The sequence below is a fragment of the Sorex fumeus genome, unplaced genomic scaffold (genome assembly GCF_029834395.1).
Source record: "Sorex fumeus unplaced genomic scaffold, SorFum_2.1 ptg000050l, whole genome shotgun sequence".
Taxonomy (NCBI): Eukaryota; Metazoa; Chordata; class Mammalia; order Eulipotyphla; family Soricidae; genus Sorex; species Sorex fumeus.
Window position 1 is genome coordinate 11,464,510 of NW_026606107.1, and position 24,458 is coordinate 11,488,967.

General features: G+C 39.2%; 1 protein-coding gene across 1 annotated transcript in view; it reads right to left on the minus strand.

Annotated features, from left to right (window-relative positions):
- The window catches only part of PCDH11X (protocadherin 11 X-linked), a 330,947-nt gene that overhangs the window by 133,294 nt on the left and 173,195 nt on the right, over positions 1–24,458 (minus strand). Inside the window, exon 4 of the mRNA XM_056124116.1 lies at positions 82–280. Coding sequence (XP_055980091.1) covers positions 82–280 — 199 coding nt within the window. The remainder of the gene's footprint in view (positions 1–81; positions 281–24,458) is intronic.

The window sequence follows — 24,458 nt, forward strand, 5'->3', positions numbered from 1 at the left end:
AGTGTCATACTGGATATTAAAAGACTGACTTGAAAATACTATAATTCCACTAATATTGCAGGACTGGGGTTGGTAACTTACTAGATTCAGGATCAGAGTTGCCATCCCCTTCAGTACGGTTGTTTGGTGCAGCATGGTCAAAGTATTCTTCCTGAGGACAACCATGCTGTAAGGCGTGGAATATGCTGGAAAGACTGCCTTCATCATGGTCCCCCAATCTTCCATTACCGTTGCTTTCCTGAGAGCCTTCTGGTAAGTGAAATGTGACGTGCCGCTGAGACTAAGAAAAGAAAATTATAGGTTTTCAGCTGTTATCTAATTATTTCTTAATGAGTTAAATTTATAAATTTTTCTATTTAAGCTAATTAGTGAAGTCACATTAACATTTCCTTGAGTTGTGAACATTTTTAGGGTTTGTGGACATTCAGTTCTTTATTCAAACCTGCTTCATCTGGGAGAAAAGTGGCTATTATTTTATTTTTAAAAGGCCATATCTAGATGAAAAATCAGCTTATTATAAATAAAGAGGATCTCAGGCTTCATAAACATTTTAGCACGTAGAAAATTTTAATCCTTATTTGAACATGAGTTTCTTTCATTATTAGGCAATAATTTGTTCTTGTATAAATAAATATAACAAAATTTCTATATCTTAAGATTTTGGTGGGCTGAAATAGTAAATAATAACATTAATGTTTTCAGTCATATAGACTTAGAAATGTAGAAATACAAGTTTTTCAGAAGAAGTTTGCAGGAAACTTCCTATTGTACTTATTTTTTCTTTCCTTTAAATTCGTCCCAGGGTCAGAGAGACTGTAAGGCGGTAAGACACTTGTCTGGCATGCAGTCAGCGTTTCCATCCCTGGCACTGCAAATGTATTCCTGAGCATCAACAGTGGTCATTATGTCACACCTGAGCACAAATGCAGGAAAGGCCCTAAACATGATCAGATGTGACTCCAAATCCCGGGCTGGAGCGATAGCACAGCGGGTAGGGCATTCGCCTTACAAGCGGCCAACATGGCCGACCTGAGTTCGATTCCTCCGCCCCTCTCAGAGAGCCCGGCAAGCTACCGAGAGTATTCGATATGCCAGACACAGTAACAACAAAGTCTCCAATGGAAACATTACTGGGCCCGCTCGAGCAAATTAATTCTAAAACCTAAAAATTAAAATAGTTAAGTGGTAAGAATACCTGTTAATGGTAATTATACAATAAAATGCTTCAAGTGGGGACTAAGGTGTGTTTGTTCTTTAGTAATGAGGGCCTCTATCTTATGATAAATTAGACAAAATCTAACCTACACTTTGGGTCTTTTATTTCTTTCTCAATTCACAGTTTCAGAGTGTGAAACAATTTTAACCTATTTTTAACACATAAAGCAAAGAATCAATTTATTTTACTCTTGTGCATTTTATCATAGCAAAATTAATTCATTTATATAATACAGCCAACAATCAGAAAGTTAGTTTCTAGGAAACTACACATTTCATTACATAACCAAGTAAAAATTTCCTAGAAACTATCTTTGTGATTGTTATCTAAATTATATAACTAAAGTATATGCCTCACTCATAGTCCTTAATTATCAGTATAAATTCCCATATGACATGTTTCGTAATAAAATAATACCTTGACACTGTAGTTTTTAGTTACAAAACCTCCTACATTTTTAATTCAAATAATATTTGAGGGTCAATCATTTCACCTAATTTGGGGGAGTGGAGGAGTTATGGGCCACAAATTATGAGCGCTGACAGAGTGCTCACAACTTACTCCTGACTCTCCATTTAGGGATTATTTCTTGTGACTACCAGCATTGAAACTAGCATGTGGTATAATAAATTGAACCAGGGTTAGACAAGTGCAAGACAGTGACTTAATTTTGGACTATCTCTCTGGACCCATCTATGTTGCTTTCTACTGTTCAATACACGATTAGTCACACTTCATCTTGACCTTTGCTGACAAAAAGGAGATCTAAAACTTCTTTCTTATGTATAATCTATAAATAAACTTTTTTCCCTTTTCTTATTTCTTATATCACATTAATTTAAATTCTTAATTTCTGTGTTAGTCATGGTCACTGGCAGTCTTTGCCTCCCCTGGTTAATTGTGGTTTCATCTTAAGAGATAACACATGCAAAATATGAGAAACCAAATATTGAATTATTGTGTTAGTGTTATGCAGGAAGTGTAAAATAGGGGTACCGGATAATCAAGACAATCCCAATGGTCATGCTAAATCTCTGTTACATCGGGTGTAACCAATCAGCAGAAATGTCTATGGGTGGGAATAGGCAATATATATTTATACAGGACACTACAGAGGAGAGATGATAGGAAGATGTTATAGACAGATAATGCAGATCAACACACAAAGAAGACAAAAAAGAAGATGACAACACAAACCAGTGATTGGCACCAGCAACCAGTTAACAACTGTAGCCAGAGAATATAGTTCACATCACCAGTAGCCAAAGACTAGGGTGATGTGAATGGTAAGAGAACTGGTAAATAGCCTGTGATTCCAAGCAGGGAAAGTCATAGGAGCAAGGTGGAATGACAATTGAGTTGCTGTACTTGATGTAGGAGTTCCTGATTCTGGGGTTGCTATAGCCCACAGAGATAAACACACATGAGTTGCTAAATAGATGTCATAACACTGAGGACATCTGGTGATTTGCATGTTATTCTTACACACTGGTTCCAAGGACTGTAAAGTTAGCCAGTTCTGCTGTAACATATTTAGTGTCTAACACAGGGTAATTAACAGCTGTCTAGTGACCCAGAAAGTCATAGTTTGGAGACCAGTGCAGGCAATAGAGGAATAGTTCAAGAGTGAGCAGAAGGAAACTTCCTCTCTTGAGGCTTTACTGACATCCCAGCAGCATCCAGTGCCACATGGCAGCAGTGGTTTTCCAGTATCAAATATAAAGTCCCATGCTAGTACCTGGGCAAGAGGCCTATGAAAACCCTCCCAAAGTCCAGTGTGCATTCAAACAGACTTCAAATATAGAAAACTTCCTCATATTTGAACATTTATCTATCAGCGTATACTCTCTAAGTACCTCTTCTCTTTGATGCCCAAAGGAACCCTTCCAAGAAGACCACTTTCACCCCTCAGGTGTAAGGAATTTAGCTATCACTCTATTTAGACAATAAAATTTGATCATGTTAATTGTTTATCACCATTGTAAAGTCCTTGAGCTGATATGCCAGTCCTATGGCATTTTGAACAATGTTTGGTCCCCTTCTTTCCCATGTTCCCAGATTGTACAGATTAGCCCAAGGATTAAGCTACTGCCTAGTTTATTCACCAACTTCCAGAGCATCCAAGGATGCTGATGCTTGGAACAGTTGATCCTGGTCTTGCTTCTAGTGTTCCATGGGACTCCATCTTCTGGCTCCACGCCAGGGCATCCAAAGAATGACTATTTGTTGATATTGTTAACAGATATTTTACAGCTCCAGCACTGAAGTCACCAGGTTTTAGGCCATACAGGCAGTGTTTAACCAAGGGTAGTGGTTTCCTGTTCTGCTCACCTCAGATAATTCAGCAATTTCCAAGCACTATTGCAATGGCTTCCTGACCCCACCACCAAAGATTGAGAATCCTAGTCTTTCATTGGGTGTTTACCCTGTGCACTCTCAGCTATATAAGTGCTATCTTCTGACCCTGCAGTAGAGGGAGAATATTCCCAGGGAAACAGTTTCAGTGAGCTTTGCTCCTGGGGGTCTAACTCAGAGAAAAAGCAACTTTAATAAGTGAGACACTTTCCTTCAAAACACCTTTTTTGTTGTGTCTAAGTTCATAACACAGACTTTCCTGGATATTAGAAACCTTTAAAAACAGACATTAGAGGTACTGAGATTAGCCTAGGTAAGAAACTACCTTCCTCATTCTGGAGGTAGTTCAAAGGATTTTTATAAAGAACAAAGGGAAAACTGATCTCTTGCTTGCAGCTCTTAGACCCAATCCAGCCATTTGGCCTTTCCAGAACTATGTCAAAGGGATGTTATAACCACTACCAAGAAGGACTTTTGAGGAACAGCCACCAAAACTTGTTCCCATTGGAACTCTGCCTGCAGTATGAGAGGTATGACTCACTGTGAGACTGTCACCTAGGTCACCAAATACCGCAGGATGGAATGGTCTCAGGCCAGTCAATCTCACCAGAAGATAGTGAGACCTTCAGCCTCTGGTAGCTCCCAGAAAATTGATAAGTAATATGAAAAGATACCCTTCTTGGTATCAGATACTGGTAACAGACAAGACTTTTGGCAATATTGCTAACAGACAAGACTATTGTCTTCATTTTTGATATAGAAGCCACCTTCCAGTATTACATTCATATTTTTGGTCCTTATATTCCAAGAGCTGGAGCGATAGCACAGCAGTAGGGCATCTGCCTTGCACGTGGTTGGCCGGCCAAGCCAGGTTCGGTTCCTCCACCCCTCTCAGAGAGCGCGGCAAACTACTGAGAGTATATCGCCCGCACGGCAAAGCCTGGCAAGCTACCCGTGAAGTATTCGATATTCCAAACACAGTAACAAGTCTCACAATGGAGACATTACTGGGCCCACTTGAGCAAATCGATAAACAACGAGAGGACAGTGCTACAGTGCTATATTCCAAAACCTGTAAAGTTTTTGAGTAAAGAGAGTGATAGGACATGATGCTATACCCAACTCTTTGGGCGTTTGTATAGCAATCCATAATTTTATTACTGTTTTGGTTTTACCAACTGGTCATATAATCTGTTGGAGAGAGATACTCTGGAGAACATAAAGGTTTCAATCTCTCTCAGATTTCTGGGTGCAGATCATCCTTTTTTGCCCAAACACAGAGTTTATAAATGCCATGTGGAGGATGCACATGAGGGAGATAATAAAGGGCAAAAACAAAACAAACCCAGCATGCATCCAGCTAAGGGACCCCAACCACTTCCTAAACATACCAACACCTCTTAAAATGTGAAGCAGAGGCAGAACTACAGCCAACAACTGAAAGATTATTGGTTAATGGCCTTTTAAAAACATGAAAATCCCCATGTTACTCCCCAATATTGTAAAAAAGACAGCCCAACAAAAAATCAAAGATACCAAGTGCTTTAACAGTAATGTACAAGGGAATATTATTATTAATACTATTGTAAACCACAAAATCTCAATAAGATAAAATTTAAAAAGGAGTAACCAATGACATTTTTTGTAACAACATATCCCATGATCCTAAAGTCATGCTTTCACTAGAGACACATTCTTTCCTCATCTCATGGCACATCTAAGGGGCACGGGGCATGATGCACAGAAAGGGCATGGGAATTCCCCCCTCCCAGGGGAAGAAAAGAGGCTTTCCAGGTTGGAGCCTCCGCGGCTAGAGAGGAGTCGCAACAGGTAAGAAACTACCTTCCTCAGTCTGGAGGTAGTTCAAAGTATCATTTATATTTTGCCTAGGGAACTCAATCCATAAAATGGAGAATATAAGTCAGACCCTACTAAAGACACAAATCAGAAAGATAAGTTATGTTTTTCAAAGCTGGTTGCAGCTTTTACCTTAATCTTCATATGTGCACTGCCCTTTCCACTGACTGAGGTCTTAGCTCCTTCAAAGTCATTTGTAGACCATTCATTTGCCCCAATTTACTATTTTACTCTTAGTGTTCCTTGATGCAAAGGCATATTCTCTCAATTCTTTCAAGCATGTTCTAAAACGCTGTGGTCAACATGCAATTCCTGAACTTCAAGTATCTTCCTGGATACCTCTTTACTACCAGGCACTTTGATATTAATTAAAATTTACTGTGCTGAAATACATTCATCAAAATTGTGAGCTTTCTGGAAAGTAGTGTTTCTGCTCCATTTATCTACTACCATAGCCACCAAAGTTCCTTGAATCCTAAGCTAGATCCATCACACTGGAGCTGAAGAGATTAATATGTTCCTCAGGACAGAAGACTGAAAACTCTGACCCAGATAATTTGTTATCAATACAAATAGAGAAGCCAGATACCAATGCAGATAAGTACAAAGAATAGAAACTCCTAGGTCTGAATGGCCTAAATAACTAAATCCTCTGGTTGCATATATGAACAGTACACTCATCTACTGAACTACAAATTACACTAACATTCCCATGTCCAATTTGCTTATATATAAGGAATGCTTTTTTAATGGAGATTCATCCTCCATTCTTCTACTGACATCCATGGGATACCTTAATAGTTGTCTTTTGGGGCTGGACAGATAGGACAACAGATAGGGTGTTTGTTTGACTTGCATGTGGACTACCCAGGTTCAATCCCTGGCACTCCATATGGTTCACAGAGGTCACTAGGATTGATACCTGAGCATAGAACCAGGAGTAATTTCTGACCATAGTCAGGTGGGGCCGAAAAACATTAAAAAATTATCTCTTGTCTTCTAACTGAAGCTGTCTCATTAACTAGCCAGTTCTGCTGTAACTTGGCAATAATATGAGGATTTAATTGTGTGTACATAATTTTATATATGGAATAAAGGTGTATTTTGAGGATTAACAATTCTCGTCTGTAAATATAATTTGTAACCTGTTAGAAAAATTATTCAAGGGATACATATTTCTTAGTCTCCTCTAACAAAAGACACTTCAATTAATTTTTTAGAGATTTTAAGATTAAAAATATCTATTTAAGAGAACTATTTTTATTTTTTTTCTTTAACACCAAAAGAAGTCTTTGGAGCATAATTTTATTATCCACTATCAATATTTGAATGCATTTATTAGCAATTAATGAAATATATCTGTGTGAGATCATTGAGGTAAATATATTGAATTTAGGAACGCTAAATTAAAGCAGTAAGCTCTTTAACTGACCACAAATACCTGTATTAAGATACTTAAAGTTGCATGGAATTTTCATAATTTAAACAGGTATTTCTCATTACGTGGTTTAATAGTAGTGACACCAATGGTGAAGTGATAGACTTGAATAAAATATTCAAATTGCTAGACTCTATAAGAGACTTACTAAATTTAAATCTTGGGTTATATAGTCTAGAATACATATTTTATGTGTATCCTGAGCAATTCTTATGTTCATTAAATTCTTATATTCACTTAAATATTTACCACTGCTACATTATAAAAGCTATATTATTCGATAGTGAGCTTAAGCTAATTGGGGTAAAATAAAAGCACACAAAAAACTTAGAAAATATATATTTGTTTTGGGGGTTATACCCAAAACTGTCCAGCGGTTACTTCTGGTTCTATACTCAGGAATTACTCCTGGTAGTGCTGGGAGAACCATGTGGGATTCTGAGGTTCGAACCCAGGTTGTTCTCATGCAAAGCAAATGCCCTACGCTGTACTATCGCCCTGTAAATATTTTTTCAAAATTTATATTACTAACTAGATTGACTTAATATTTATTGACCACTTAAAAGTCATTTTACTCCATTGAAACTGCATATATTAAGGGAGTAGAGAGATAGTACAGAAGGTAAAGTGCTTGCCTTGCACACAGCAGACTCTAATTCAATCCCCAGTGTAGGATAACATTAGGTTGTTCTTGCTCCTCCTGCAGGGAGCTTAAGGTTTATTGAACCACTACCAAAATAGTATAACTCAGGCACATCCAATTTCATGAAGCCCTAATAATCCTATATTGCTTTTCTCTTTCCTTTATGCCATTTGCACGATTTATCAGTGTACTTTTTGTATAGACAAAAGAAGACCATTCATGATATGTTTTGTAATTTGAGAGTTAATTGACTCCAAAATAATATTTACTCCTGAGCATCCGTATTTACTTGACTTAAGCCTCATTTGCCCTTGGTTCCTAGCACTCTAAAAGCAGGGTCCCGAGGAGGGACTGGATTGGACGCAGGGCAAGCTGAGAGCTACCTTGGCATCAAAATGGGCCAGGCCAAACTCCATAATACTTAACCATAAATTAAGAGCACAGCCATCGACAAACTCTGTCATGACCCAAAAAGAAATAACTGAATAAAGACCCTACTGAGGTTAAGAAAGACTAACCTGGCCTGAGGACTATGGTCTGGAATATACAGAGAGATGTCCCCAGGAAGAGCCAAACTTTAAGATTAATATATCTCTTACTGTATTCATACAAAATTACATTGGTAGAAATATTATAAGAAGTAAATTTATTATGACTGTTTAAATGGATTACTAGCTGAGGAAAGAAGAAAGCAATATACCCTGGATGGAATCTTGCCCTTGAGCGGAACTCCTAGTAACCTGGAGTAATCTCCTCTGATGAGATTTTGTCCTTGAGTTAAATTCCTGAAGGAATGGCTTTACATCTCTTTGTTTTTATGATAATGTTTAACTCCACCTTGTATCCCCACCCTTAATGATTTCTATATAACTATGCTGTAAGAGGTAACAGGAACAAGATTAGGACTAGACGTTGGGGGATGAGATACTGAGAAGATGATATTGAGAACGAGAAGGTTGAAACTAGATATTGAAGACTTGAGAAGAACTGAGACTTTGAACTTTGAGGTCTGCAAGGAGTAGAAGGAGAAACATATGATGACGATACCTAGAAGTAGAGGACTGAGACTATGTAAAGACGAGGAAGAAGAGGTAACAAAGGAGAGGACTCTGAGGTTTTTGAGGAGACTAGGATGATGGAACTCTGATGAAGAGCATTACGACCAAAATGATGACTACAACTGTTTCTTAAGGGGAGAGATCAAACTACACCGGGAGCAAAGAGCAAAGAGGAGGAAAACCGACTACTGTCCATCCTGGGTCCCAGTTCCTGTTCCTCAGTTTTTCCTGTTCTTTGCCCATCATCATATGCTGTCCCCATAGACCGGCCTGGGGAGGCGGCTCTTGGCCACCAAACGTTCGAGTTCTGCATGCTCCCATCACATATTTTTTCCTTTTGGAAACTTACACACAGCCTATCTTACATATGGTCCCACAGCACCATGAGGAGTGGTTTCTGAGTCAGGATGTGGCCCAATATATCCCACCTAAAATACACAATTTTCCAAAATATTTTTATATTTTTAAAATATTTTATATTTGGGGGGCTGGAGCAATAGCACAGTGGATAGGGCGTTTGCCTTGCACGCGGCCCAACCGGGTTTGATTCCCAGCATCCCATATGGTCTCGCAAGCACTGCCAGGAGTGATTCCTGAGTGCAAACCCAGGAGTAACCCCTGAGCATCACCAGATGTGACCCAAAAAGCAAAAAAAATTATATTTTTATATTTTGAAAATACTTATATTCAAAATATTTTAAAATATAAACAATATAATGTGGCTGATACGAGCTAGAAAAGACTGATTATGTATAGTTGCATATAATTAATTCCCCATGCAGTCTAACCTCTTAAGGTTTATCAATCTTATGTATAGTATTTAATTTCAGTTTTTACATTTTATTTATTTATTTAAAATTTTACCTCATCACCATGAAATTACAAAGTCCTTCATAATTGGGTTTCAGGCATATAGTATTTCAACACCAATTCCTTCACAGCGTTCACTTTCTTCCACCAATGCCCCCCATTTGCTCCCACAGTTTCAACTCCTCCTGCCAGTTAAACGCTACCCTCTAACATAACTATTGTCCATTCCTGTCATAATCGCCAGCCCCCTCAAGTGGCATGTGTCCTACTTAATACCATTTCTTATGTTCTCTTTCCATTGTCTTTGAGTGTTTGCTTGATCACTTGAAATCACATTACTCATCAATTTGCTCGAACAGGCACCAGTAACGTCTCCATTCATCCCTGTCATGTGCTAGTGTAGCCCAATGTCTTCTGCTAATTCTAGGAACATGAACAGCCTCAAACCGATCATTCAGGGTCTTGACGAAAAAGTCTGATAATCTCATAGGTGGGCGGCCACACTATTTTGACATCCCGTGGAATCCAGTCGGTAATGTCTCTAGTCCAGCAGTTGTCTCCAAATGTCATTACATTTCCAGCCCGTCTGATTGTCGATGCCTTAGCAACTGAAACAGCATCCCTGATACTTGATCATCCATGGAGGTCGGAAATACGGATTCTTTCTCTCATTTGAGTGTAGCATGATACTCCAAGAATAGCTCTTTCGATTCCTCTTTGGGAGTGTTCTCATCCTATTTTCATAGAGCTCAGGTCTCTGAGGTGTATGGTAATGCAGGAAGAACAGTGTAATCAAAGAGATGTGCCGGGAGCCGGAGGTGCTTCATCCGCTTAACTATTTCATCGACACTCTTGAAGGTGTTCCAAGCCACGCTTTTCCTTCTGCACAACTCAGGTACCAGGTCATTTGTTATGTTGACTTCTCGACCTAGGTACACATAACTGTTGCATTCAGAGATGGTCGTTTCATTGAGAGTGAATGGAGCGACAGGAATGAGACCGTTTCTCATAAACATTGTCTTCGTCAGAATCAGCTGTAGTCTCACCTTTACACACTTACGATTGAAGTCGGCCAGCATTTGTGCCGCTTGGCTGATGTTTGGTGTTATTAGAACGATGTCATCAGCAAAGTGGAGGTGGTGTAGTTGCCAACCGTCTATCTTCACTCCCATTCCTTCCCATTCCAGTCATTGCGTGACATTCTCTGGGTGGCACTGAAGAGTTTCTGTGAAATGGTATCACCTTGACGTACACTTTTCTTGACGTCAATGATCACCTCCTGAAGAATGGAGAGATCCTGGTAGTGAGTCCGCAATACAGCTTGCAGAGGATTCTGATGGTTTGAGTTTGAACACCCTGTTTGGTTAGGGCTTCGATGATTGGTTCCGTCTCAACAGAATCAATGGCCTTTAAATCAATAAATGTTAGACAGAGTAGCATCCATCTTGAACTCCTGAGAAACCTCAATGACCTTGGTTATTATGTGTATATGGTCAATTGTGCTGAATCTTTTTTGGAAACCAGCTTGCTCGCTTGGTTGTCCTTCATCTAGTATTCTGCCAATCCTATTCAAGATGACTCAAGTGAACAGCTTGTAGACGACAGACAACAGACAGATCAGGCAATAGTTGCCAATGTCGTGGGTGTCTCCCTTCTTGTACAGTAGTACAGTCCTGCCAGTTTTCCATTGGGATGGAACCTTGCATTCAGACAGGTAGCGTGTGAAGAGCCAAGCCAGATTATTGATGAGTACTGATGGCAGGTTCTTCAGGTGTTTTGGGTTTGACCTTGTCTGGGCTGGGTGCTGTTCACTTCTTTACCGATGAAATGGGGTGTCGGATTTTGGAAGAGAGAATGTTGGGAACGCCATATCCATCCTGTGGAATTTAGTAGATGGGCAGGTGCAAATGGGTTTTGAAGAGATCCGAGTAGAAGTCATGGCTAATCTCCTCCATTGCCCTTCTTGAAGATGTGATAGATCCATCAGGACATCAGAGGGAAGTAATCTCGGTCTTGTAGTTGGTGAAGGACAGGTGAGCATTGCGAATGCTTTTCCTGGCTTCTGCCGCATCTGCCAACACTGCTGTTTTTCTCTCTTTGGGGTCTTCCTTTATCACTTTGAGTGTTCATTATCCCATTATTATGGTTTTTCTATGTCCCGCATATAAGACATCATGAGAGAGATAAATTAATTTGTAAAAAAAACTAACTGCTATTAGCTATAGCACAGCATGTAGGACATTTGCCTTGCACGCAGCCAACATGGCCTACCCGGGTTCGACAACAAGTCTCACAATTTGTTGTTAGACATTACTGGTACCCGCTCGAGAAAATAGATGAACAGGAGGACAGTGCTATAGTGCTACAGTGCTACTGTTAACTATGACTTCATAACATGAAAACAAAATGTACGCTAGGGGAAGTGAAAGTCAAAAACATAGCTAATATGCTTTGATAATATTAACAGTCATGGTCACAGTCCTCCCATTGTTCATCGATTTGCTCAAGCTGGCCCAGTAATGTCTCCATCGTGAGACTTGTTGTTAGTGTGTTTGGGATTTTGAATACATCACGGGTAGCTTGCCAGGCTTTGCCATGTGGGTGAGATACTCTCGGTAGCTTGATATAAGTAAATATTAAAAAACAACTAAATCTAAGAAGACATTTACACAACTTTTTTATCTTGGGTTTGAAAGATAATACAAGTGTTAAGGTGATTTTCTAATACATGGCCAACTGATTTTGATCCCTGTTGTAACATATGATCTGCAAGTTTATATCTTCAGTATTTTTAAAAAACATCTTGCAAAATTATTAATTTTTATAAAATTAGTGAAAGACAATTATCAAATATCTCTTTGAAAAATTATATTGAATTGTTCTTATAAAAAGATTACTCTAGCACTTACAGAATTCTGTCATGCATGCCCACCCAGCCCCCACCTTTTTTTCTGCACAGGTGCGTCCTTTCCTGTGCACACTCCGCTCTGGCCTGCTACCTGCACAGTCCTTTGAGCGCACTCTCCCCACTGGCCTGCTACCTGCACAGTCCTTTGAGAGCCCTCTCCAAAGTTCCGCCACTCAAGCCCACACAGGCCCCACCATTCCTCTGCACAGGCCTTCGGGACCAGGTCTGTGGACTAGCATCAGGACCTACTGGGGGCGTGGCCTCCACCGCAGGGGCGTGGCCTCCTCAAAAGTGGGCGTGGACGACTCCGAGGCAGGCGGCCACAGTTGTATTTCCCACTCCCAACCCTCTCAACTCACATACTAACATTTATCATCTAATTGTGTGGGAAAAGTCCTGGTCACTTCAAACACAATATGACAACAATCCACCAGCCTACTCCAATTCCAACAAAAGACCAGTACGCAAGAAGCTGTACAAGCCCAATATAAAAGCGCTCCTCCTCCAACACCTTACTAGATGCTTATCATAAGCCACAGATTAATGTCTGAGAGGAAGGACAGATTCTAGAAGGAGAGAAGTGTAACCACCATCAACTGACCTTACCAAGAATCCTTTCCCGCAGTAAGAGGAAACAGTGCTAGTGAACTTCAAGGTTTTACCTCTAGACAACCACAACAGCCTGAAGAAACAGAGCAAACCTCCACTATGAAGAGAGGACAAAGAAAAGAGTCCCAAGTCCTCAACAAAGGTTACTCACAAATACGATGTCTCCGATAAAGAATTCCGAGATGAAATGTTGAGGATGTTCAAGGAACGACTCAAACAATCAATGGAGGAATCATCCAGAAAATTAAAGGAAGAAATGAAAGAAACAGTGGAACAGAGAGTCGAGAAAATACAGGAAGAAATGAGAGCAGAAATAAAAAGCTATAAAAGGAAGTGTCACAAATAAAGGATTCGGTAGATGAAATTAAAAACTCAGTGAGTGTCCTCAGCAGTAGAATGACTACAGCTGAAGAAGCAATTAGTGATCTTAAAGATGAGCAACAGGAATCGTACAGGCAACAACAAACAATGGGAAAAGACCTCAAAATAACTCTAAGGCGAATCAGAAAACTAAGAGATGACTCCAAGAGGAACAACATTAAAATCATTGGTGTACCAGAATGAGAGAGAGGCAACCCCAATGAAAAAGCCACAGTGAAAAAAATCATTGCTGAAAACTTCCCAGAGTTAAAGAATACATCCAGATACAAGGAGCCAAAAGGATGCCAGCTAAACGAGACCCTAATAAAAACATTCCAAGGCATATCATAGTCAGAATGATGGATGCTGTGGATAGAGACACACTGCTGAAAGCAACAAGGTTAAAGAAGGATATCACATACAAAGTAGCACCTCTTAGATTCACAGCAGTCCTATCAGAGGAAACCCTACAAGCCTGAAGACAATGATGAGAAATAGTGAAAAAACTCAATTAAATGAACACCTTACCAAGAATACTTTATCCAGCTAAACTCTCACTCAAACTTGATGGAATGATACACCATTTTATAGATAAACAACTACTCAGGAACTACATAGACTCAAAACAAAACCTCAAATAAGGACTAAAAGGGCACCTGTAATTCAAGAAGAAAAACACCCATGAGCACAAAAAAAAACCCTTATAGAAAGATGGCACAAAACCCCATGCCAATAATCTCTCTCAATGCCAATGGTCTAAGTGCACCAAACAAGAGACACAGAGTGGCAAAATGGATCCAGAAACTGAAAGGAAAATTTAGCTGCCTACAAGAAACTCATCTAAACAGTCAGAGCAAACACAAACTCAGGTTTAAAGGAAGGAAAACAACCCAGCAAGCAAACAACTCCCTCAAAAAAGCTGGGGTGACCGTACTAGTATCCAATAACATAGATTTCAGATTGAAAAATATTAGAAGGGACAGCGAAGGCCACTTTCTATTCATCAAGGAATATGTACAACAGGAAGAAATCACACTCTTAAATGTATATGTACCTAATAAGGGAACAGCTAAATATTAAAACAACAACTAAATGATTTTAAAGAGGACACTGCCAGCAATACAATAGTTGTCGGAGACTTCAACATCACCTTATCACCTTTGGATAGATAAATAAGAACACAACTCAGCAAGGAAAAACTGGCTTTGAAGGAAGAAATAGAAAAGAGAGGGCTAACAGACCTATACAGAGCTTCACCCCCCAAAAAAAGAATACATATTATATTCCAGTGCTCAGGGATCATTCTGTAAAATAGACCACCTGCTGGGTCACAAAACATACCTCAATAGAATCAGGAAGATAGATATTGTATGAAGTATCTTTTCAGACTACAATGTGCTGTAGGTAGAAGCGAATCATACACAGACACCGAGAACCAAATCCAACACCTAAAAACCAAACAACTTAATGTTGAACAAAGAGTGGGTCAGGAAGGAAGTCAAGGAAGAAATCAAAAGTTACCTGGAAACAAATGAGAATGAAGACACGATCTATCAGAACCTATGAGACACAGCTAAAGCCCTGTTAAGAGGGAAAGTTATAGCTTTGCAACGTTCCTCGGGAAGGAGGAAAGGATAGATAGACAACTTGATAACATAGATAACTTGACTTCACAGCTCAAGATCTTAGAAAAAGAGCAACAGAAGGAACCCAAACCCGGCCAAAGGAAAGAAATAATAAAACTTATAGCAGAAGTTAATGGCATGGAAATCCATAAAACAATCCGAAATGTCAATGAAAACAAGAGCTGTTTCTTTGAAAAAAATAAACAAGATTTATAAACCACAAGCAAGACACACAAAGAAAGAGAGAGAGAAAACCCTAACAAACCTAATCAGGAATGAAAAAGGGGACATCACAATAGAAAAAAATGAAATTCCAAAGATCATAAGAGACTATTTTGAGAGTCTGTATGCCACGAAGCAAGAGAAAGTAGAAGAAATAGATAAATTCCTGGATTCCTACAATCTCCCAAGACTGAGCCAAGAAGACTTGGAATACCTGAATAGACCCATTCAGAAAGAAATTGAAACTGTAATCAAAAATCTTTCCAAAAACAAAAGCCCAGGCCCAGATGGATTCACTATTGAATTCTTATAAACATTAAAAGAAGAGCTGTTCCCAGATCTCCTCAACCTTTTCCAGGAATCTGAAAGAACAGGAAGTCTCCCAGACAGTTTCTAGGAGGCACATATCTCCCTAATACCAAAAGCAAACAAACAAAGACATCACTAACAAAGAAAATTACAGACCAATGTCTCTGATGAAAACAGATGCAAAGTTCTTCAACAAAATATTAGCAAATAGAATCCAACAACTCATGAAAAAGATCATACACCATGACCAAGTGGGATTCATCACGAGAATGCAAGGATGGTTGAATATTCGGAAATCAACCAACATAATCCATAATATCAACAAAAGTAAAGATAAAAACCATATGATCATATAAATAGATGCAGAGAAAGCATTGGACAAGATCCAACACCCGTTTATGATGAAAACTCTCACCAAAATGGGCTTAGAAGGAACTTTCCTCAAGATAGTCAAAGCCATCTATGACAAACCTACTGCAAGCATTACATTCAATGGGGGAAAACTAAGGGCCTTCCCTCTAAAATCAGGGACAAGATAAGGATGCCCACTCTCACCACTTCTATTCAATGTAGTAATGGAAGCACTTGTAATAGCAGTTAGGTAAGAAAAAGATATTATGACATCAAGATTGGAAAGGAAAAAATCAAGAACTCACCATTCACAGATGATATGATACTATAACTAGAGAATTCTAAAGCCTCTATCAAGAAACCCCTAGAAACAATAGACTTGTACAGAAAGGACTCAGGCTATAAATCAATACCCAAAAATTCATGGCCTTTATATACTAAATAATGGGACAGAGGAAAGAGACATGAAAAAGCAACCCCATTCACAATCATGACCCAGAAAATCAAGTACCTTGGAATCAGCCTAAATAAGGAGGTAAAGGACCTCTACAAAGAAAACTACATAACGCTACTCCACAAAATAAAAGAGGACATGAGGAAACGGAAACATATGCGCTGCTCATGGATAGGAAGAATTAACATTGTCAAATTGGCAATACCCTGCAAGGCACTATACAGATTCAGTGTGATCCCTATAAGGATATCCATGAAATTTTTCAAAGAAATGGATCAAGCATTCGTAAAATTCATTTGGAACAACAAATGCTCACGAATAGCTAAGTCAATTCTTGGGAAAAACACAATAGGAGGCATCATCCCCCCAACCTCAAACTCTACTACAAAGCATTAACAATTAAAACAGCATGGTACTGGAACAAAGGCAGAGACAAAGACCAAAGAAACAGGGTGGAATATTCCTACACACAACCCCAAATGTATGAACGTCTAATCTTTGATAAAGGAGCAAGAAATGTGAAATGGAGGAAGGAAAGCATCTTTAACAAATGATGCTGGCATAACTGGACAACCACATGCAAAAAATGGGCCTAGACCGCAAATTAACACCATGCAAAAAAGTCAGATCAAAATGGATTGAAGACCTCAACATCAGACAGGAATCCATAAGGTACATTCAAGATGAGTTCGGCAAAACTATCGACGATATTGAGACTAACAGTATCTTCAAAGATGACACTCCACAGACCAACCAAGTGGAACAGAGATAATCAAGAGGGACTAGATTAAACTAACAAGCTTCTGACCTCAAAAGATACAGTGATGAAAATACAAAGACAATCTACAGAATTGGAAAGGATATTCACCCAATATCCATCCTATAAGGGGTTGCTATCAAGGATATACAAAGCACTGGTTGAACTCCACAAGAAGAAAACATCCAACCCCATCAAAAATTGGGTTGATGAAATGAACAGAAACTTTCTCAAAGAATAAATCCAAATGTCTAAAAGGCACATGAGCAAATACTCTACATCACTATTCATCAGGGATATGCAGATCAAAACAACAATGAGATATCATCTCACACAACAGAGACTGGCCCACATCCAAAAGAACAAAAGAAACCAGTGTTGGCACGGATGTGGCGAGAAAGGGACTCTCGTTCACTGCTGGTGGGAATGCCCACTGGTTCAGCCCTTTTGGAAAACAGTATGAACGATTTTCAAAAAATTAGAAAATGAGCTCCCATTTGACCCAGCAATACCACTCCTGGGAATATATCCCAGAGAGGCAAAAAAAGTATAGCAAAATAACATCTGCACTTTTATGTTCATTGACACACTGTTCACAATAGCCAAAATCTGGAAAAAAAAAACCCGAGTGCCTGAGAACAGATGACTGGTTAAAGAAACTTTGGTACATCTACACAATGGAATACTATGCAGCAGTTACAAAGGATGAAGTCATAAAATTTGCAAACAAGTGCTTCTACATGGAAAATATCATGCTAAGTAAAAAGAGTCAGAAAGAGAGGGGCAGATATGGACAGACTGCACTCATCTGGGGAATATAAAGTAACAGTGTAGGAGATGAACACCCAAGAATAGTTGAGATAATTACCAGGAGGTCTGCTCCACGGCTTGGAAGCCAGCAGCATATGCTGGGGGGAAAGGCAGCTCAGATCAAGAAGGGAACACCAAGTAAAGGGTGTTTGAAGGACTTGCTCAGGATGCGAGATGTGTGCTAAAAGTAGACTATAGACCAAAGATCATGGCCACTCAATACCTCTATTGCAAACCACAACACCCTAAAGGAAAGAGAGAACAAAAGGGAATGCCCTGCCATAGACATGGGGTAGGAGGTTGAGAGGGCAGGAAGCCAACTGGAGAATGGGCACTGGTGAAGGGATGGGTATTTGATCATTGTATAACTAAAACCCAAAAACGAAAGTTGTTAGTCTACAACTGTACCTCATGGTGTCTCATTAATTTAAAAAAAAAGATTATTTGAAATTTCAATTTTCTTACTCTAACTAATACCATGGGCCAGAGCGATAGCACAGTGGGTAGAGCTTTTGCCTTGTATGCAGCCTACCCGGGTTCAATTCCTCCATCCCTCTTGGAAAGCCCAGGAAGCTACCAATAGTATCCCGTCCACACGGCAGAGCCTGGCAAGCTCCTTGTGGCATATTCAATATGCCAAAAACAGTAACAACAAGTCTAAAAATGGAGACTTTACTGGTGCTCACTCGAGGAAATTATGAACAATGGGAGGACAATGCTACAGTGTTTATTAATATCAAATATATTTTTACAATATCAAAATTCTGTAATGAAATTTAAGAAATATTTTAGTTTTATGTTTATATTTTAACATGATTATGTATTCCTGGGAACATTTAATAAATAATAATTTGATACTATCTAAGAATTATGATTTAAAATGACTACAGTGGTGTGGAACAGCAGTACAATAGGTAGGGCACTTTACTTGCATGCCTTTGACCCAGGTTTGATCTCCAGCTTCCCTTATGGTCCCCTTAGCAGTGCCTGTAGTGATTCCCGAGTGCAGAGTGAGGAGTAAACCCTGAGCATCACCAGGTGTGGCGCCAAAACTAAATGAATAAATACATAAAATGACTACAACAACATGGCCATCAGATACTTAGTTCGAATTTCCTCTTTTAAAATTATAGATTTAAATGAGACCATCATGGGATTTTTTACAGTATAGTAATATAGGAATGAAATTTCTGATGATTAAAGTTCTCCAGTTTTAAATTTTTCTGCAATGAAATATTGGGGAAAAAAGACTTGGATTTAGAAACAGAAAAGTTTATTGAAAACCCCTGAAAAAAAAAAACCCCTTCCTGTTGGGAGGATTTTAGCATAGAAATAAGATACTAGATCCTTGTGTAGAGTTTTTACTGGAATATTGAGTTTTTGTGGTACTTATAAAGAACAGGGAGCTTAAGAAATTTCACACCAGTGAAACTGGCACGCATAACAATGAACAAAAACTGCTAGTGTTTGTGTGGATGTGAGGGAAAAGGGACTCTTATTCACTATTGGTGGGAATGTTGATTGGTAGTCTTTTAGGAAAATAATATGGACACTTCTCAAAAAGCTACAAATTGAGCTTCTATATGACCTAGTAATCCCAATTCTTGGCCTATACACCAATAGCCCAGAACTCTATTCAGAAAAGACACTTGTTTTCCTATGTTCACTGCAGCACTATTCACAATAGCTGAAATTTGGAAAACATCCAACTTTCCAAGAACAGTTGACTGGATAGAGAAAGTATGCTACATATACACAGTAAAATAAAGCTAAGTTTAAGGGAAAAAATGAAATCATATATCTAGCTACTATATGGATGCATTTGAAGAGTATTGTGATGAGTCAGGTTAGGAGAGACAGATACAAAATGATCTCTTTTATGTGGAATATAAAGGATTATAGTAGGGAAATAACTGATCTCCCCAAGCAACACAAACTGAGAACTTATTTCCAATATAAAACTTACCACAGTGAGGGTTGGACGGGGAGGGTCTCTTAGACATTGTCAAAAGGGAGGGGGCGCTCTGGTGGAGGGTCCTCCAGTTGCTCATTGATTTGCTCAAGAGGGCCCAGTAAGGTATCCATTGTGAGACTTGTTGTTACTGTGTTTGGCATATCGAATACGTCATGGGTAGCTTGCCAGGCTTTGCCGTGCGGGCAGAATACTCTTGGTAGCTTGCCGGGCTCTCCGAGAGGGGCAAAGGAATTGAACATGGTACAGCCGGGCCGGCAGTGCACAAGGCAAACGCCCTACTGCTGTGCTAAATATTTCATGTATGAACAGTTTTGAAAACAATGGTGCCGAAAATAAAACTTAATTAGAAAAAAATCATGAAGATTCTCCTTTGTTACTCAGGGGTGTCTGGTCAATAGTGGGTCCATTTATGTTACTAAAATAAGATTAATATCTTTCATTCCCACTTAGGCTACTGGGACTATCTCTTTATTTAAGATCGTTTAGATTACATATTTAACTTTTTGCCTAGATGAAGCGTGTTATCTCTTAGTCTCCAGTGAAGACAGTTCTGGCCAGAATATATGGTCTTCGGTAAACTATGAAATTCCATAATCTTGAGGACATCCCCAGGAAACTGCAGGAATGTTTAGAATATACGAGGGTAACAACTTAGATGAGCCACTCCTGGCAACTTGCAAGAAGAAAGTTAAGTCTTCTATTCTCAAGTGAATTAATAAATTATACTTAAAAAATTTAATGAAGCTGAGAAGATATCTGCCACCCTTGAGAACGTCATGCAATGACTAGAATGGGAAGGAATGGGAGTGAAGATAGATGGTCAGCAACTACACCACCTCCACTTTGCTGATGACATCGTTCTAATAGCACCAAACATTAGCCAAGCGGCACAAATACTGGCCGTCTTCGAACTTGAGTGTGGGAATGTCGGACTGCTGCTGAATCTCATGAAGACAATGTTTATGAGAAATGGACTCGTTCCTGAATTCCCATTCACTCTCAACGGAACGAATATCTCTGAATTCAGCAGTTATGTGTACCTAGGTCAAAAACTCAACATGTAGAACGACCTGGCACTTGAGTTGCACAGGAGGAAGAGAGCGGCTTGGAACGCCTTCAAGAGCATCAATGAAATAGCTAAGATGACAAAGAACCTCCGACTCCAGGCACATCTCTTCAACTCCACTGTTCTTCCTGCATTATCATATGCCTCAGAGACCTGGACCGTACAAAAACAGGATGAGAACGCTATTCGGGTCTCCCAAAGAGGAATCGAAAGAGCTATGCTCGGAGTATCACGCTTCACTCAAGTAAGAGAAGAAATCCAGAGTTCCGACCTCCGTTGACAGGCAAGAATCAGGGTCACTGTCTCATTTGCCAAAGCATCGAAAATCAGATGGGCCGGACACATAATACTATTTGGTGATGACCGCTGGACTAGAGCCATTACTGACTGGATTCCACAGGACGTCAAAAGATAGTGTGGCCACCCACCTACAAGATGGTCACACTTCTTCGTCAAGACCCTGAACAAGCGGTTTGAGGCTCTTCATGTTCGTGGAGCGAGAAGATGCCATTGGGCAACACTAGCACATGACAGGGATGAATGGAGACATTACTGGTGCCCGCTAGAGCAAATCAATGAGTAAGAGGAAGTCAAGTGATCAAGTCAGAGGATATGAAATCATACAGTAATGTGCATACTGAGGAAAGTGGAGGAGAAAAATATGCATTGAATATTTGTAATAATAGTTGTGATTTTTGAACCTCTGGTAGCTTGTGTACTGAAGCCAATCACAGAAGTTTTTGAAAAAAGGCAAAAAAAAATTTTTTGTAGCAAATAGTAGTCAAGGAGACAGCATGATTTCAAATATGGGCATCCCACCAGTTTCCCCCCTGCGAGCGGCTCTCCAGCACGGCCACAGCCCCAGAAGCACAGGGACTTAATGCAGAACCCGGCAGCTTGGAGCAGAAAAGTGAAAGTACTATGCGTTAATCCAGGCCATCATGTCTGTCCGGAGGGGAAAGGGTGTTGCCCCAGTCGCCTTCTCCTCTCTGGAAAGAAAGATGGCGGCCGCATGGGAGCCTTGTGGACAGCAGGTATGAGCCGGGGGAGTGGGGGGGCGACTAAAACCTCATGGGAAGGGGGCGTTTCGGTCCGCCCTTCACGCCCTACCGAGGCCACCAGTTGCCCCCCACTAGCGGCTCTCCAGCACGGCCACGACTCCAGAGCACAGAAACCAATTTCTTAACTATCTGACTTTCAGTATAAATACTTCCAGGGTCAATAAGTAAAATAGCAGAAATCCAAAACCAACATTTAATTCTTGAACCCAGCTGTAGAAAGCAAATCACGTCACAATGCTTTTTCAGCATGTCTGATTGGGGGGGGGGGGTAAACTCTAAATTATAGTGGTGAATCTTTTATTGAAACAATGAATCTAATCAAAGCAGATAGAGTGTTAACTAGAATTTATCTGCCCCACAGGGACTGGGAGGGGTGGGGGGTGGGGTTTTATTGGGGTTCTTCATGGTAAAAAAAAAAAGTATTGGTAAAGGGAAATGTGTTTGATATTTGCATGACTGAGACCTAAACCTGAAAGCTTTGTAACCTTTCCCAAGGTGATTCAATAAATAAAAAAAAATTAAAAAAAAAATATGGGCATCCCAATCTACCTTTAGGGACTGTAAAGCTAGATACAAATACATGTAATTATGTTATTTATCAGCTCATAGGCAAGTGAGGGAGATGGGACTCTTTTCTGAGACATGGTCTCCGGATTTGGATTCGCCAGACTTTCTATCACATTACAGTTGAGCTTTCATTCTCCCCTTCTGTCAATGATTCAAGGTCCACAGCCACCACAGCTATTTCCCATGAAAGGACTCAAGAAAGGAAGAGCAACATTTCTAGTGCTGATTATATTTTGTTTATATTTTAATAGCGAGAGGGTGCCATGAATTCCAGGAACACATGCATATTGACAATGATTCTTGTTCAAATATAATAAACAAGGTGAGAAAACAGTAAAGACGACCTTTAAGAAATTAGCATGTTTTAACAACTGAAGTTAGTTTGCAACTACATGTTAAATAATTTAGTTTAAGATTTCTTCCACAATAATATTTGCAAGGAATAGTAACCTCCTGAATCTCACTACATTTATAAGTCATTTTCCTGTGATTACAATACCCTTAGGAAAACCAAGGTTGGACCTAAAAGACTGCATCCGTGATGGTGTGTGCTGACCAAAGTTTGATCCCAGGCACCAAGATATGGTCTCAGGAGGCCTGCCAAGAATGATTCCTGAGCACAGAGCTAGGAGCTGTCTGTACAGTTGATATGGCCTAAATAGAAGAAAAAAGAAAAAGAAATAAAGAAGTAAAGAAAAACAAAGCTATGTATCCATTTATCTACATAGTTCAGGCCAGGATATTCATGACTTCTTTCAACAATTTCCATCTACGTTAAAATTACATGGCACTTACTTATTTACCAAAAATAAATTTTATATAAAATTAATTTTAGTACATTGCCAATGAATACATGTCATTACAAAGAAATATAGGTATAATAATTGCAATATGCGATAAAAATGATTTTAAAACATACAAGATTAAGTCTGCAAAATAACATATTTGGGAAAAATCAATTTATTTATAGAAGTAAATTTTAAAATTGAGGAAGTGAACATTTTTAATATTTTAGATTAATATACAAATAGGTCATCAGATTACATATATTTCTGAAGTACACTAAATTAGTTTTCTGGTTAGATAATACCTTTGGTCAAAAAAAAGTAAATACACTTAAATTTTACAAACCATGTAAAAATTTTTTGCAAAAATAATCTCAGGGATATATCCAGAAGTCAGAAGAAGAAAAACTAGGAAATTATTACATATCTGTAAAGTGAATAACAGCAACTAAAAGTCACGCGAGCAATTTAAAATATACATAAAAACGCTGGAGCGATAGCATAGTGGTAGGGCGTTTGCCTTACAAGCGGCCAACATGGCTGACCCGAGTTTGATTCCTCCGCCCGGTTCGGAGAGCCTGGCAAGCTACCGAGAGTATCTCACCTGCACGGCAGAGCCTGGCAAGCTACCCGTGACATATTCGATATGCCAAACACAGTAACAACAAATCTCATGATATGCCAAACACAGTAACAACAAGTCTCATTATGGAGACGTTACTGGGCCCGCTTGAGCAAATCGATGAACAACGGGAGGACCGTGACCGTGACTGTGATAAAAATGGAAACATGATTAATGATGAGAAAAAAAGTGCTAGGACAGGCTTTAAATTTAGTTTGCTCTCAGTAGTGTTACATTAAATGCTAAGAAATACATAAAATCGACAACCAAAATTTATACTTCAAGGAATTATAAAATGAATGAAATAAGCCAAAACCTAATATGAGAGGAAAAAGTCAGATTAATAGAGTAAAATAAAAGAGAATAGAAAAATAATTGAAAATATAAGAATAGTTGGCAATTGCAAATCAAATAACAATCTTGACAGACTTTTACTAATTCTAATGAGATAGCACTGTAGCACTGTAGCACTGTCCTCCTGTTGTTCATCGATTTGCTCGAGCGGGCACCAGTAACATCTCACAACAAATTGTGAGACTTGTTACTATTTTTGGCATATCAAATATGTCATGGGTAGCTTGCCAGGCTTTGCTGTATGAG